Source organism: Netta rufina (assembly GCF_964035555.1).
Source record: "Netta rufina genome assembly, chromosome: 1".
Classification (NCBI taxonomy): Eukaryota; Metazoa; Chordata; class Aves; order Anseriformes; family Anatidae; genus Netta; species Netta rufina.
In genome coordinates, this window is record NC_140123.1 from 86,676,999 (window position 1) to 86,692,090 (window position 15,092).

General features: G+C 35.3%; 1 protein-coding gene across 10 annotated transcripts in view; it reads right to left on the reverse strand.

The window, feature by feature from the left end:
- DMD (dystrophin) overlaps positions 1 to 15,092 on the reverse strand; it is a 1,234,381-nt gene that overhangs the window by 355,872 nt on the left and 863,417 nt on the right. For all 10 annotated transcript variants that reach the window (XM_084305928.1, XM_084305932.1, XM_084305933.1 and 7 more), the window contains 2 exons: positions 14,378 to 14,479; positions 6,305 to 6,413 (listed from right to left, as the gene is read on the reverse strand). In XM_084305928.1, the coding sequence (XP_084162054.1) occupies positions 6,305 to 6,413; positions 14,378 to 14,479 (211 nt within the window). The remainder of the gene's footprint in view (positions 1 to 6,304; positions 6,414 to 14,377; positions 14,480 to 15,092) is intronic.

Below are 15,092 nucleotides of genomic sequence, written 5' to 3' on the forward strand. Positions count from 1 at the left end.
ATTGAATCTGAAAGCTTTATTAGACAAGTTTGTCTTCAGCTTGTGTCTGTTGTCAGCTGTATTGAAAAATGGAACTGCTTGTGAAACTGGGTCCTGACCTTGAAAAATCTCCAATCAAATGGTAAGAGATTCAGTTTTGTGCCATATTGCTATTTGTTTGATGTGGCACATGTGTTAGAAGTGCAAAAGCTTCTTAATGAAAATCAGATGGAATGATCGGACAACTTCTTTCTTGAACACAATGGGGAAGTGATATATGGTGATGAACACATAACAGGGCCAACTCAGGTTGGTATCTATGAACCTCTTTACTACAGAAGCCTGTAGAGTTAAATGACCAAAAATCAAACAACCTAAAATGGCTTATATAAATTATTATTTACTCTTTCCTCCAACCATACAGAGCAACCAAAAGAAAAGGTAAAGACAGTGATTCGTTCCTTTACTATCCCACTTTACACTGAAATGATCAATCATTGTTAGGCCAACTGATATAAGTAAGTGCCTACTCTTATTGCTCACCACCAATTCAAGAACTCAAGATATTCTCTATGACACTTTACCGCATCGCTCCCTGTTCACTTTCTTTCCTATATTTTGCTTCAGTAAAACATTTCATAGAGTTAATCTGAATTATAACTGATATTAAAAGCAGACATGCCTTTAGATTCTGCACACACAAATATATCAAGCTACACAATTCTGGACATGGTCATCATTGGATTTCTCTCTGTTACAACCCCCATGCTAGTGATCTCATTTAGTATTGTCCTAAAACAAATGTTAACTAAAATGGACTATTGTCAGTAGCACTGCTTTCTAAACTCAGTGTAGATCTTGTCAAAACAGATGCAAGCTGTGGATTCTTAGCTCTTCAGCTCTATGGAGTATGGTTCGGCAATATTCATTATCTACTATGGCCCCCACACAACCATTTTAATAGCTGATAGCATAGTTCTTTTAAATGGTGAATACTATGTGTAATGTATTTTTAAAATACCCACATGTTTGCATTAGTACTGAAAACACTGTAGATGCACACGTTCCTAGACTGCTCAGTCTTCCCCAAGGAATTATTTTGGGTTGCTTGGTCTCGATTATGCTATGCCAGCTGCTATAAACAATACAGAGTCTCTAACATCTGATGTACATTTGTTTTTAATTTACCCTCTAAATACACATATTGTTATCTTTTCAGGTGCACATAATGAAACACACAAGGTTTTTAAATCTACCATTTGAAAATTCTGGGAAACACAGCTCTGAACTAGAACATACCTGTTCACTCAAACACTGTGTTCAATGTATACAACAACAAAGGCTTCAGAGCACATTAGCTATAAAATCCTACTGAAAAGAAAATAGCTTTTATTGTGCATTTTTGCCCAAAGCTGGTTGTTGTCATTTTTTTTTTTTCCTTTTCTTTTTTGTCTTTGCCTCTTGAAAACAGAAACATGGCTCAACTTTCTTTCAACAGACTCAGCTTGATACAACACTCCTCTTCATTCTTCCTAACTCATTCTAAATCCTGAAAAACCTTCTCCTCTGTGGTTTTTGGCTCTATGCCTGCAGCCTCCAACTCATACCCCCAAAGCAAATTATATGGAACACACAAAACGCATTTGATCACACACATTAGAAGGACACCTAAAGCTAGTGGAATGAGTGCTGCTGAAACTTTCTTCATTTTTTGTGTATTGAATATACAATAATTATCAACACATAATGTATTTCTGCCATATGCCTCTCTAACCTCTATAACCTGTAAAGTGAAAACAATTTTTAAAACGGACCTTCTGAAAGTAATTCTCTAAATCATTAAGGACTGCTGGCTTGTAAAGCTTTAAGAAGCAAATAACTTGAATTCCACTTAATTTTTAAATAATTTGAATGTTGTAATTGACACTATCACTCTACTTTTTTCTTAATTTCAGTCATATCTTTCCTGTTTCAATTTATTAGGCATTTCATGCAAGACAAAAACTTGACAAAAAATTCAGGGAAAAAGTGAAACCAACTATATACAAGGACATCAAATAAATGCAAGAATAACAATATAAAGTAGCACTCTCAGTTATATTAACTGTATATGTAACGTAAAATCAGCTGACCAAGTATTTTCAAATGTTTAAATTCTATCATTTTTGAGGTTTCCTTATCTTCAAGTAAAGCATAACTTAGAATAAAAACATATCCTTTTAAGAAACTGTATTTTCAAGTATAACTCTAGACAAAAGTGGCCATAATTTCCCCCTAACACCTTACTTGATTGAAAAATGTCTTCCTCAAGAACAAAGTTAGGAATGTCTCCCATGCCACATGGTTTTACAAAGCCCTATATAACTTTACATAACTTTTTAAATAACTACCAAAGTAGCAGTTCAGTACAAAATAATTTGTATGAATGCTAAAGATAGTGTTAAAATTTGTCCTATAAACGCACATTCTAAAATTGCATTTCTCTCCACTTAAAATGTTTTCAAACTGCTAGCTAAGCAACTCATCAGTTATATGGATAGAGATGTTGACACAATTTCATGTTGTAATGTCAAGTACAGATAGTAACTGTGATTTCCTTCCTGAATCATCCTGTCTTGGAAGTCAATTTTTGCTAAGGTTTTGAATGTACCTCTCAGCTAAGTACATTTTCCTAGCTGGAAGAGTAGTTCTTGTTCATTATGCCCAAGGGCACACTGGCCTGGTGGAATATCAAGAATATTTTTAGTACTTATTCTGCCAAACAAGCTCAAACACACAGACCTAGAAATAATTAACAAAGGGTCCTTTCCCTCTATTATATCCACCAGATGGTATATTTAGTAAGACCCTCTGGCTGAGTTCTTGTAGCCAGACTAGACAAAATGACACCTGACGGGGTATTAGAGGTTAGCCAATTACATCTTCATTCCCTGGTCTCAGAAGAACAGATATCAACATTATTAAATTCTGATGGCCACAGAAGTCTCTATAGAACCAGGAAACAAGTAATTATCAACAGGAGATAACTCCATTGCTTCACAAAGTCCTTCCAAAATCATTTTATGCATCATTCTTTTAAAATGACCTCAAATGAAAGCATATGGATATGGGGAGGCTTCAATTTTACTTCTTTGAGAATATTTTTCCTGACATCATAGTGCAAGGAAAACAATAACTCTATGAGTCATGAGTTTGGAGAGAAAGGGTGGCAGGGAGGCCTCTTTCCAAAGACTAGTGCTAACGTTCAGGCTTCTCACTGTTTTAACTGCAGACAGAAGGTGAATATCCCCACCTGTGGTGTTTCAGGCAGTTCACATTGATCACATTATTCATTCAACAAAGGAAAATGCCAGGTTCTGCACCTGGGACGGGGTAATGCCAGATACAGGTACAGACTGGGAGATGAGTGGTTGGAGAGCAGCTCAGCAGAAAGGGATTCGGGGATGCAGACTGACAGTAGAATCACAGAGTGGCTTGGATTGGGATCTAAATAATCTTAAAGACAATCTAGTTCCAACCCTCCTGCCATGAGTAGGGACACCTTCCAGTAGGACAGGTTGTTCAAAGGCCAATCCAACCTGGCCTTGAACACTTACAGGGATGGGGCATCCACAGCTTCTCTGGCCAACCTGTGTGAGTGCCTCACCACCCTCAGAGTAAATAATTTCTGCCTTATATCTAACATAAACCTACCCTCTTTTATTTTAAATCCATTTCTCCTTGTCCTATCACTACACCCCCTGGCAAGGAGTCCCTCTCCTGCTTTTCTGTAGGCCCCCTTCAGGTACTGGAAGGTCACTATAAGGTCACCAAGGAATCTTCTCTTCTCCAGGTTGAACAACCCCAATTCTCTCAGCACATAAGAGGTGCTCCAGCCCATTGATCATCTTGGTGGCCTTCTCTGGACTTGTTCTAATATGTCAATGTTCTCCATGTACATGTTCTCTGGCTCCAGGCCCCAGAGCTGAATACAATGCTCCAGGTAGGGTCTCACAACAGCAGAGCAGAGAGGGAGAATCACCTCCCTTGACCAACATAAGCCAGCAGTGTGCCCTAGCATTAAGCACAACATAGCTAGCTGGTCAAAAGAGGTGATGTTCCTGAATACTCTGAATATTGTGCGCAGCTCCGTACTTCATATTATTAAAAGGATGTTAACATACTTGAAAGTGTCCAGAGGATAGCAACAAAGCTGGTAACAGGAAGGCATGCCCTGTGAGGAGAGACTAAGGTCACTTGGGTTCCCTAGTCTGGAGAAAAAAAGGCTAAAAAGTGACCTCATTGCTCTCTATAACTTCCTGAGGAGGAGAAAACCTGTCTTCAAAACCTGACTGGACATGACCCTGAGCAACCTGTTCTAATTGACCCTGCTTTGAACAAGAGGAAAAGATGTCTTCACAGGTCCCTTCTGAACTGTACAGTTTTATGATGATACATATATAATGATGCTATTGCAGTAAACTGACCCAAATAAAGAAAAATTATGAATTAGTGTGACAAGCACAGGTTCAAATTTTTAGTGTTGTTGGCACTAGAAAGGAAATCAATCTTACTTCCTGCCTAATCCTTTACAGAACACCAGTGATTTCATTTTCTGCATGTATAATTCCATCTGCTGAGTCTCAGAAACATCAGTAGTCAAAGCCTACATCTAGAATTAAGGTAAATGAGTAATTTTGCAATTCATCAGCTAAAGATTAGTTAATATAGAAACTACTATATTAAGTGTTGTGCTACTATTCTGTGTTCTCTCCGTTGTTCAGTTATTACCATTTCCTTTGAAACAGCAAATTCACAAGCACTCCCTCTCCCCGGAAGCTGACATAACCTGCTGACATGCAAAACTGACACAGCAAGTTTAGTGACCCAGCACAACAAGAATTGATTACACATCTCTTTCAGTTCTCCCATGTCATTAAACAAATTTCCACAGCATCCCTTAGAACAAAGTCTTGTAAAGCAAGGATGCTGCTGTATTATCAGTTAGAAAATAAACAAATAAATAAATACTAGTAGTATTTAGCCCTTTTTAGAAAATCTAAAAGATCACCACTGGAACCATGGCAGTTCTAAACAGCTAAATGTAAATGATAGCTCCTATTTGATAACATTGAATAGGCCATCAGCAAGACATCTGTTTTGTTTGAAATAAGATACACAATTCTGACAGAAGTTGGACTGTCTCAGTGGATATTCTGGATTCTTTCTAGGTGGTGTAATTATTTACTCCCCTGCGAAACACATTTCCTGCTTTGCTATCCTAGAATATCTAGTAGAAGGTACAAAATTCTCCAGTATCAGCTTTTTCTTGCATACTACGCGTTATAACATGTTAAAAGCAAGAGGGATAAACATCCTACAAGTAATCAAATCCCAGGTGACTCCTGCAATTGCATCACAGCCTGTATTACAGGCAACCTAATAGGAGAAAACATTTCTCCCAAATCTGAGCAGATCCCCTTTGCAACTTGTATAGGTGAAAAGCACTCTTCAGCCAAGCAACTGAGATAGTTTAATATCAAGTAAAGAATCTTAGAGACTTTAGAAACTCAGACTTTAGCCCAATGCCTCCATTATATATTTATTTTTGATCCATACCTAATTAATATATTTCAAAGCAAGGCAGAAGGGAAAAAATCAATGTATCATGGAGATAAAAGTGAGTTTGTAGCTCTTGCAAAGAACCAGCAGGTAAAAAATAATATTAGAAAAAATATAATAAAAATTTTATCAAACGATTTAAATGAAATGGATAAAAGGTCTCTTTTGTACTCATGAACTCAAGACACCCACAAATTATATCACAGACATAATGTTTAACTCCAGAGTTACTTCTACCATGTTATAATACAGCTTCTATGAATGTTCATGCTTTGTCTTGAAACAGTGCAACTTCATTGGCCTCACAAATATAAAATGTATTTTAAGAATTTTGTTCTGCAACAAATTCACACACATTTGGCCTGTCCCATTATTATATTTCAATTTAAACCTTCTCCTTCCATAGTATTTTCTCCATGAATACATGTAGAAAGTCATCATCTCTTCATAGAATAATGACACAAGACTTTGAAACTGTAGTAATTTGAAAAGCATGCTGCGATCATTTCATCAAATCTATAACATAATTTGTCTTCTGCTACACATTACATGAAATAGAAATAATGTAAAACAAGTTGAATGCCATAACAACATACCTCCCATTTACAAGCTGAAGCTGAAATTTGTATGGATGCATGAAGAATTAAGACTGTCTCAACCCATTTTCACTTTAACTGTGTGATTTGTAACTAATCTGAAAAGATGTACATATTGAAGCACTTACAGACACCTGGAGAGAAAAGGCCAGGCACTCCTAATGCTGGCTTTTCCTTTAGTTGTTGAATTAAGTGGTTTATTGCTTTCCAGTCAGCATTCAAGTCTTCTATTTTTTTCTAGAACAGAAGATAAAAATACATTAAATTTGTAAAGCATAGATTAATTTAAATTTCCCCCCCTTTTTTTTTTTTTTCCCATCTGATGGACCACCTGAATTAAAAACAAACAAACAAACGAAAGCAAAACAAAACAACACATGTAGAAACAGCAATAAACTTTCACAAATAGGAGAGAGGGAAGAATTGACTACACCCCTTTTGGGCTGCAAAAGAGCTTCATGGTGTCAGGGTCCTGAGAGCATCTTTCCTCCTAGAAGTTTGGCTGCCGTTGCTGAGGGCCAACAGCACAACTGCCAGACTCTGACTGATGTCCCCAATCAAACTCAGCCCCTTCCAATTCCCATGGCCTTGCCCACCCAGCTGGGGCTATGTCTGACTCTGGTTCCTCTCACCAGGCCTGATCCTGACCCCACTCCATGGGCAGACCCCATCCTTCCCTGCTCTTCAGCTGGGGGTGGCAGAACAGGCTCCCTAGGAACCTAGGGTGACCCTTGGTTCCTAGCCCCCAGCAAGCAGCTGGACTGCACTGCTCCCTGATGAACATAGGGAACCTTGGGGTTCCCTAGGCCTTAGGGAACAGGATGACTTCCTCTTTAACATACAGTAGAATTTTAATATATATTTTTTTTATTTACCATGAACCCAAGACACCCGTTTTCAAATGGGGAGGTGAACTGTGCATTTAAAAACATATCAGTAAAATCCATGCAATCTGGAATATCAAATGCAGCACACATTCTTCCACCTATTCTAAAAAAAAAAAAAAAAAAAAAAGTCTTAGGAGACCTCAGGGAATCGTAAACTTTAGTGTGGGCACACAGTAATGGCTAAACTGCTACTTTTAAACAAAACGTAAGTGAAAGTCTGGAGTGTGAATTACAGCAGTCCTCAGATAACCCTAAGAGACATTTAGACTTGAAAATGATGTTTCTACCCCTCTTTCTTCCTTGCTCTAGGGACTGCAAAGTAGAATGAAGCATGTTAATTATACACTGGCATCTCTAAACTCTTAAAATGAAGACTTTTTTTTTTTTAGTTGCTCCCTGATTACACAGAAAGCAGTCCAGTATACCAATGCCACTCAGGGGTGCTTTCAGTATTCTTATGTCCTAGTCACAATTAGATATATAGCTTGAATAACAAACCAGTCAGGATGCCTATTAAGAAAGACGTTTAATTACCTTGAATCTAACAAGACCGGGGGTCAGTAGGACAGGGGTAGGGTACAATATGCATTAAACTGACACATTCATGCACGCACGCACACACTCAAATTGCACAGTTTTATATTCTGATGCCTTGGGAGAGCATTTATAGAATTTGCCTTAAGCTTTGCCATAAGTACTCTAAACCTACAAAGTTCTTTTATATCTGTCACCAGTAGAGGCTAGAATATTACTTGGCATTACCTGAACAGCTTTTTGCATAAATGCTTTTTGACAGGACAGTAGAGAATGAATACAATTCTGCACTACAAAATAAAAATAAATTAATAATAATTAAAAACAAACAAACAAACAAACAAACAAAAAAAACCCCACACCTTTCAATTTGCAAGAATAGCTTAAAAATTGCATTAAGGGTAAAATCAAAAGTCAGGAATACCAGAGATTCCTTGATAATAGACTATGACAACTACACAGAAAAAGCAATCAGGTGTGCATGATAAATGCAACTTATTATATGATAATTCACAATGATACATCTTATTTCTGTGTGGATTATGGGACCACGGACACACACTCTAGACAATGACTTTTTATGACTTTTTTCTACTGTCCTCCAGAAGAGCCTCCATCCAGAGTTTAAAAAATGCAGATAACTGCTCCAGTATCTATTGATTCAATAGTAGCAGAGAGCCCTTAAAAATAAAAGCTGGGAGGATTACTCTATCACCGGCTTCATTTTACCATATATCCACAGTAACTCAGAAAAGAGATATGAACGTTATAAATATAATATTGGTCCTCACTGTGAGTAGCTGCTTCATTCATTCATGTGGATATGAGCCAGGAATTTGTTTCCAGCAATGACAAAATATAGGCAACATCCATACCACTGATAAGAGAGTAGCTTGTTCCAAACTCTTCTATCACAATTATGGTTTGATCCAATCTTGCATCTGCCATAAATTAGCATACGTGCATTAAAGTGTTCACTTCTTTGAGCACAACAGTTTTGCTGTAATTGAAGCTCTAGAGCTTTGGTGACAAGTATTAACATCAAAATATGTTACCTTGAGGAACACTTTTATTGATTTATTGATTTCCTTTAAATGTCAGCTCCAGTGCAGTTTAAGTGATGTTAACATTCATACATGAACTAATCTCGTTGACAGCACTAAAACTAGATAGGCATATTCAGAGAGAGAAGTGATGTAGTATTTTAAATGCATGACTGAGGACAATGAAACTACAGGTATTCCTTATGTCCTCCCTCTTCCTTTCCCCACTACTTACACTCCCATCCAACAACATGATGGGAAAGGAGAAATGGAGTGCCAAGACAAGGGACTGGAACTCTTCTTTTGCTACAAAAATCATTTCCTGATTAAACTGATCTCTACAAGTGCTGTTACTGATGAGATAAGATTGGGGTTTATATTCTTTCTATTGCCACTGTCACCAGCAGTAACCCCCAGTAACCTTTCCCTCCCTGTCCATGTAAATGTTACTTTAAAGAAATGCATTTCAAAAGCATGAAATCCACTTCACAGATAATAATGGATACGGTTATTAAACTGTCAGTGCTTAAAGGATCATGTATCCTATCCCATTTTTGATTCTCGAATCAATCAGCTTATACCAAGATTTTATTTGCCTCCAAGAATATATTTATAGTCCTGTATTCCAAGTCCTGTATTGTTGCTTTTGGTATGCTTTGTGAAGGTGTGAAAATATACTTATTATTTCAGAGAGTTAACTATAACATAAGATGTATACTTTATGTTAATAAAGCAATATTATTAAGGTCTTACCCAAAATTCTATGACTAATCATTCTCTACATTTTCAACTGATCAGATATTTAGCTTTTGTAACTATTGTGATTCACAAATTCAAAATCAACACATTTGAGGACAGACAAACTTTAATCCTAGGAAACAACTGCTGGCTTCACCCTCATGGCTTCCCACTGAAGGGCACAGAAAATTTCTAATGCAAATAGAGTTCATAATCATCTCCTCTATAAAAGAATAATATGTCTGGACAAGTTTCAAATGGAATACATATTCAACACATGAGTGTTTAGCGGCCTATTACTTCTGTATCTGCCTATTACTTACAATAAGGACTTGAACAATATTCTTTGATGAAGTAAAAATGACACTTTTTACAAGAATTACTGTTTGAAAAAGTTAGATAGATTTAAAAAATCTAGATCCAAAAAAAAAAAAAAAAAAAAGAAAACCTGGTATGAAAATTTAAAAATCCATGGCTGTGATTAATGGAACAGAAAATAACTACTGGTGTTACCACTTCTCAGGTCTTGTCTCATGAATTAATACTGGTAGACTGTCTTCTTCAGCTTAATAATTCTTTAGGGTAGAGAGGGGAAAGGAAGGAAGTGGCTTGAAGCAGGGATTGGTATACAGTTTTGTTATTTTTATTTTCTTCAAAAACATAGAGTAAGAAATCCTTTTACTTTAAAATATATCAATACCCCACATCACACCTCTTGTAAAATGACAAAAGAGAATTACAGAAATTATAAACACAGTTATGAAAATAATTAGTTATTTCTGTGGTGTGAAGTTACCAGTTTTTGGTAACCTATTTTTACAACGTAAATAACTAATAGTGTTTGTTTTATACTTAAATAAGGAAATCTCTATTCTGGGTATTTCACACACTCCTTTATTTTATTTTATTTTATTTTATTTTATTTTATTTTATTTTATTTTATTTTATTTTATTTTTAACTTTTTAGAACGATTTTACACAGTTATTCCTGTCAGTATTTTTCTGTTAAAGACCCAGCAATTAAAGATCTTTAAACTTTAAACTTAAAGCTAAGAAAGAAACATATGTGCCTCTCATCTGATCACCTGAATTTCATGGTGGAACATAAATTTAACAGTTTCCTCCAACTAATGGACCAACACTACAAAACTAACACATGATATACTGATATGGTTCAAAGACCATTATACCAGTAAATGCACATTTAAGCTTAATTTATTTTGTCTGTAAGAACAGGATGTAACATAAAGACAAATTGAGTCAACTTCTGTGATGTGATCCTGAGTAGGAAAGAACAGAAGTGTAGGAATGGGACACAGAGACTGGCAACAGATAGTGCTACTAGAGATGTGAAATAGTAAATGACATCAGCCTCCTCAGGAGCTTGAGAGGTAGAGTGGATTTCAGGAATTCTACCCTCAGTTTAATTACATGACAATATAAAGCCATGAGGTTCAATTTATATTCAAAACACCACAACTAGAGTATAATACAAAGGTTGCAAAAATTAACTGCAAAGCATTAAGAAATGCTAAAGCCAACTATGAACATTAATCCAGACCCAATACATGTAACTGCATTAGTATGTTTAATTTCCAGACACACACAGTTTTCTAGCACAGGAGAAGCTTGCAGTGGTGAACTAAGACAGAAAAAAAGAAAGCCAGGAAAAGGCTTCTTCAGGAAACTAAATACTTTACAAAGTTGTCAAGCAATGCTATGCAAATAATTGATGCTTTTAAAGAGGCCATATAATTTTATCTTTTTTATTAATATATTTTTTTTTCGTCTATAACTTCAACATTAGGCATTGACATTTATTTCCAGAACTCTTGAGTAATCCCAGCTGCAACTGAAATTATGAAAACTGTGCATTTATCACATAAAATGTTAGATAATATGATGTTGAAAAATCTGGCTGTCGGTGTTTCAAATTTGATATATAGAAGTATCTGCTACATTTAATGTCAGTATCTTTGTGCCTCAGCCCCCAAACATAAACATAGGTAAAACTACTCCACTGTTGCATGGGAGTTAATTAGATCTGAGAAAAATAAATAAATAAAATAAATCAGATCAAATATTTTATATGCTTGAAACACAAACTAGTCTCAAGTTAATTCTCACATTTTTGTCATAATTATCTGGGAAATTGTATTGGATTTTCTGGTATGCCTATGTGTAATGTCACAAGTTAAGAAAACTGCAATATGTATATATATTTTAAGTTAGTGTCTAGTACTATGACCCAATTGTTTTTTGTTTTTTCTCTTTCATTCCTGAAATAAATTTCTAAAATAAAGCAATGTTTAGGAAGCACTTAGACACCACTGTGATAACTGTTTTGAAACAGTCCATGAAGGAATTAGCCATTTTTCTTCACAGCAGAAATTGAATACATCCCAGGAAAACTGCAGCATGCAGCAACAAACTGAACAAGAAATATGAGTTTAAGTACTGAATCACTGTTCACAGTGTGAGTGCTCTCCATATTCTATGCAGAATTAGGTAGTATTCAGCCTAAAACAAGGCCACCAAAACAACTTCAATTCAAAAATTTGTGTAAATTTGAGTGCTTAACTTTGCAATTTCACTAATACCTTTTCAAAAACACCATAATCTAAGTACGAATACTTTCTGCTACTACAAAATACCTTTTGCATAGAAAATTACTTTGACTTGGGCTAAAAACTCTACATTAGAACATAAATATAGCAAACAGTGCTGGAAGTTACTCATTAAGAATGATGGCAGAAGATGATTGCAGTGGAAATGGGGGAAAGCTTAAGGAAACCTACCTCATCAAGAACGCAATTCTACAGCCCTGACAGTATATATTCACTGTTTTATTACTTACTGTATAAGACGGTGAACCAGAAATTAACTTCACAGGTTGTTCAATTAACTGAACTACCCAATGTAATGAAAAAAAAAGTAAAATCCAATTACAGAGTGACGAAAAATGAAATATCCACTACTCCACAAATAGTTACTAATTTCCTTACAGGCACATTTTGCAATATCATTGTCAAAACTACAACTCAAAGAACATCATAATCTTTATTTAAAGAGTTATCTTGTTCCAGTTGATCATATTCCAGTAAATCTGGTAGAAATTGGCAGTTTTCAGTCTTTGACGTGAACACTTAAAAGAAATAGATGTGAAGTACACTTCAATGCCAGAAGTTTGGCCTAAGCAGAATCATTTCACACTATTTACACATTGGTCAATGGTATATAAAACAAGCGCTAGTTCTTCTCCTTATTGGTACTCATTTTGAAAATTTTCATATGCATTTACAAAAATCTAGAAAGCCAAAACCTTGCTTTCTTTTTTTTTTTTTTTTTGTTGTTTGAATTTCTATGCCTAAAATGTGGAGTAAAGGCCTTAAAATGGCTTCTGTAGCTATACCAAGTGAGTAAATGTAGTTATTGCAGCATGATTTTTGTTCCATCATTCCTAAGGCATGGGCGTGCGGATTTTCTTTTTTTTTTCCCAACAATAATGTTTCATTAGCCAAGGAAAACACGTAAGCCAGAGTCAGAAGCCTCATTTCTGCTCACTCTTATTAGCATACTACTTTTAAGCCACCTTCACTTCACCTCTTTTGGTATTTTCTCACTGTTTTGGAGAATTGATCACACACATACACAAAAATAACAACAATAAAACACCTAGATACCAAAGGGGAAAAAAAAATTAAGGAATACTGCTCAGGAAAAAAGAAAGAAAAAAAAATGCTTAAATTAGTTTCTAAAATGGAAAAAAGTGTGTTCATGTGCTCCTGTGAATGGAGATCAACTGGTGGGATTTACATATATTAGAGGAGATTTTGTAAAAGTAGCAAAATAATACTTCATGTGACTAAATACAGATGGAAAAACAAGAAATTCACTGTAGCAAAAAAGAAATTCAATGTTACCTACAGACATCTTAACTTTGTGAGGAAACCTTTCTATAAAATGAGATTATTGAAGAATGTAGGTTTGGAAAAGCTCTAAGTATAAAAATTACTATCTCTGTCCATTCAGAAGCAATTGTAAGAGATATTTATGTAATCAATAAGCCCCTATTACAGTTTTGGTAACTCTTAATCATCATGTCCACAGATCCTTTACTAGCAGTTATAAAACCAGAAACCAGATCACGCTCTGGTTCATATAGTAGTGATCTTACTAGGAGTTTGATTTTAAGAAGTTTTTAAGAAGTATTTAAGTATTTTAAGAAGTAGCTGGCCATGGAGGTTGCTTTCATATTATTTCCTGCTTCATGATTCTACAGGACAGTAGATGATACTCTAAGTCTCCATGAAGTTCTATATAATCTTTATGAAACTAAGTGCAAAATATTCCCTTCAAACTGATTTCTGTGCTGGGAAAAGAATTCTGTTTCTATTTTTAAAACAAAAAGGTTGGGAGGGATCAGCCTTCTTAAAAACACATCGTCTGCTTCAAGACAAAATCAAGAAGTCATTCTACATGAATTGTGGCAAAGATAAAATGAGTGGTAAAGTTCGATATTGCCATCTCTTTTTTATTTCATAATGTGAAAAATGTAAAGCAAAGGGCCCCCTTTCTGATCTGACTCTTACCTTGTCTACAAAAAAAAAATTAAAAAAAATCATTTTTTTTAATTGGCAGAATTCTGGAAGTGTAATTTGAAATAATAAATAAATAATAAGAAATAAACTAAATAAAAAGACTTCATTTGATACCATTAACTAAGCATAATAAATTTAAATTTGGTTTCACTGTTCAATTACTCTTGAATAAGTAAAACAAACTTAATGTCAAATAAAAGAATCTCATCACAACATGCAAAAAAAATTCTAGCTGGGAACATTACATTGTTCCTGGCTATGCTGTCACAGAACAGAACAAATGCTCTTTGCCAAGTTCTTTCATTGATTTTAAACAGAGCACATCAAGGACAAGTGTACAACAGGGGAAGCATAACCCATTACACAGTAATGGATATTGCTAAAGGTTGCTTCATTACCTTTACTGGATGAGTGGCTGGTTTTTCCTTATATAAATGACACCCTTTAGACAAAACCTCTTCCACATTCGGCTGTTTAGCCTGCACTGCTGCTTCAGTTTCCTGAAAGATAAAAACACACGCAGTGTAGATTAACCATAGCATACGCAATGAGACTGAAAAATCCTAAAGCTCTATGGGAGGCTGTAAACCACCAGTAAATTTGTTTCTGCTCAGGACTTGTTTCTGGGAAAACTTACAGACAGTAGCAACTGAAGATAAAAAGGGTCACCAGAGGGAAAAAAAAATAAAAATAAATACATAAATAAAAAATGGAAAGAGGGGTGGAAAAGACTAATGCTAACAAAATAAACAGTGATAGGTCCCTTCCTCCTGAAAGTTTTGATAAGGCTATTACAAAGCTGACAAAAATTCATACTGAGAAAGACAGGCATGAGAAATCTCATTTAAGCAGCTCAGCCCTTTTGTCTACTTTACATTAACAGCAGCTTTAAAGCGCACTAGTGCATATTTTGTTCCTATAATACATGGCCTAAAAACCATATCATGAGATGCAAAGATGCTGTTTAATTTAGAAAGACTAATAATATTAATAGTGAACTAATATTAGTTCTAGTAAACTACTACACAGGTAGCAAAGCATCCATACATGCAAATTCAAAACAAAGCATTGTAGTAGTGACAGTTTCTAAAGGTACAGAGAGGCACCTATCAT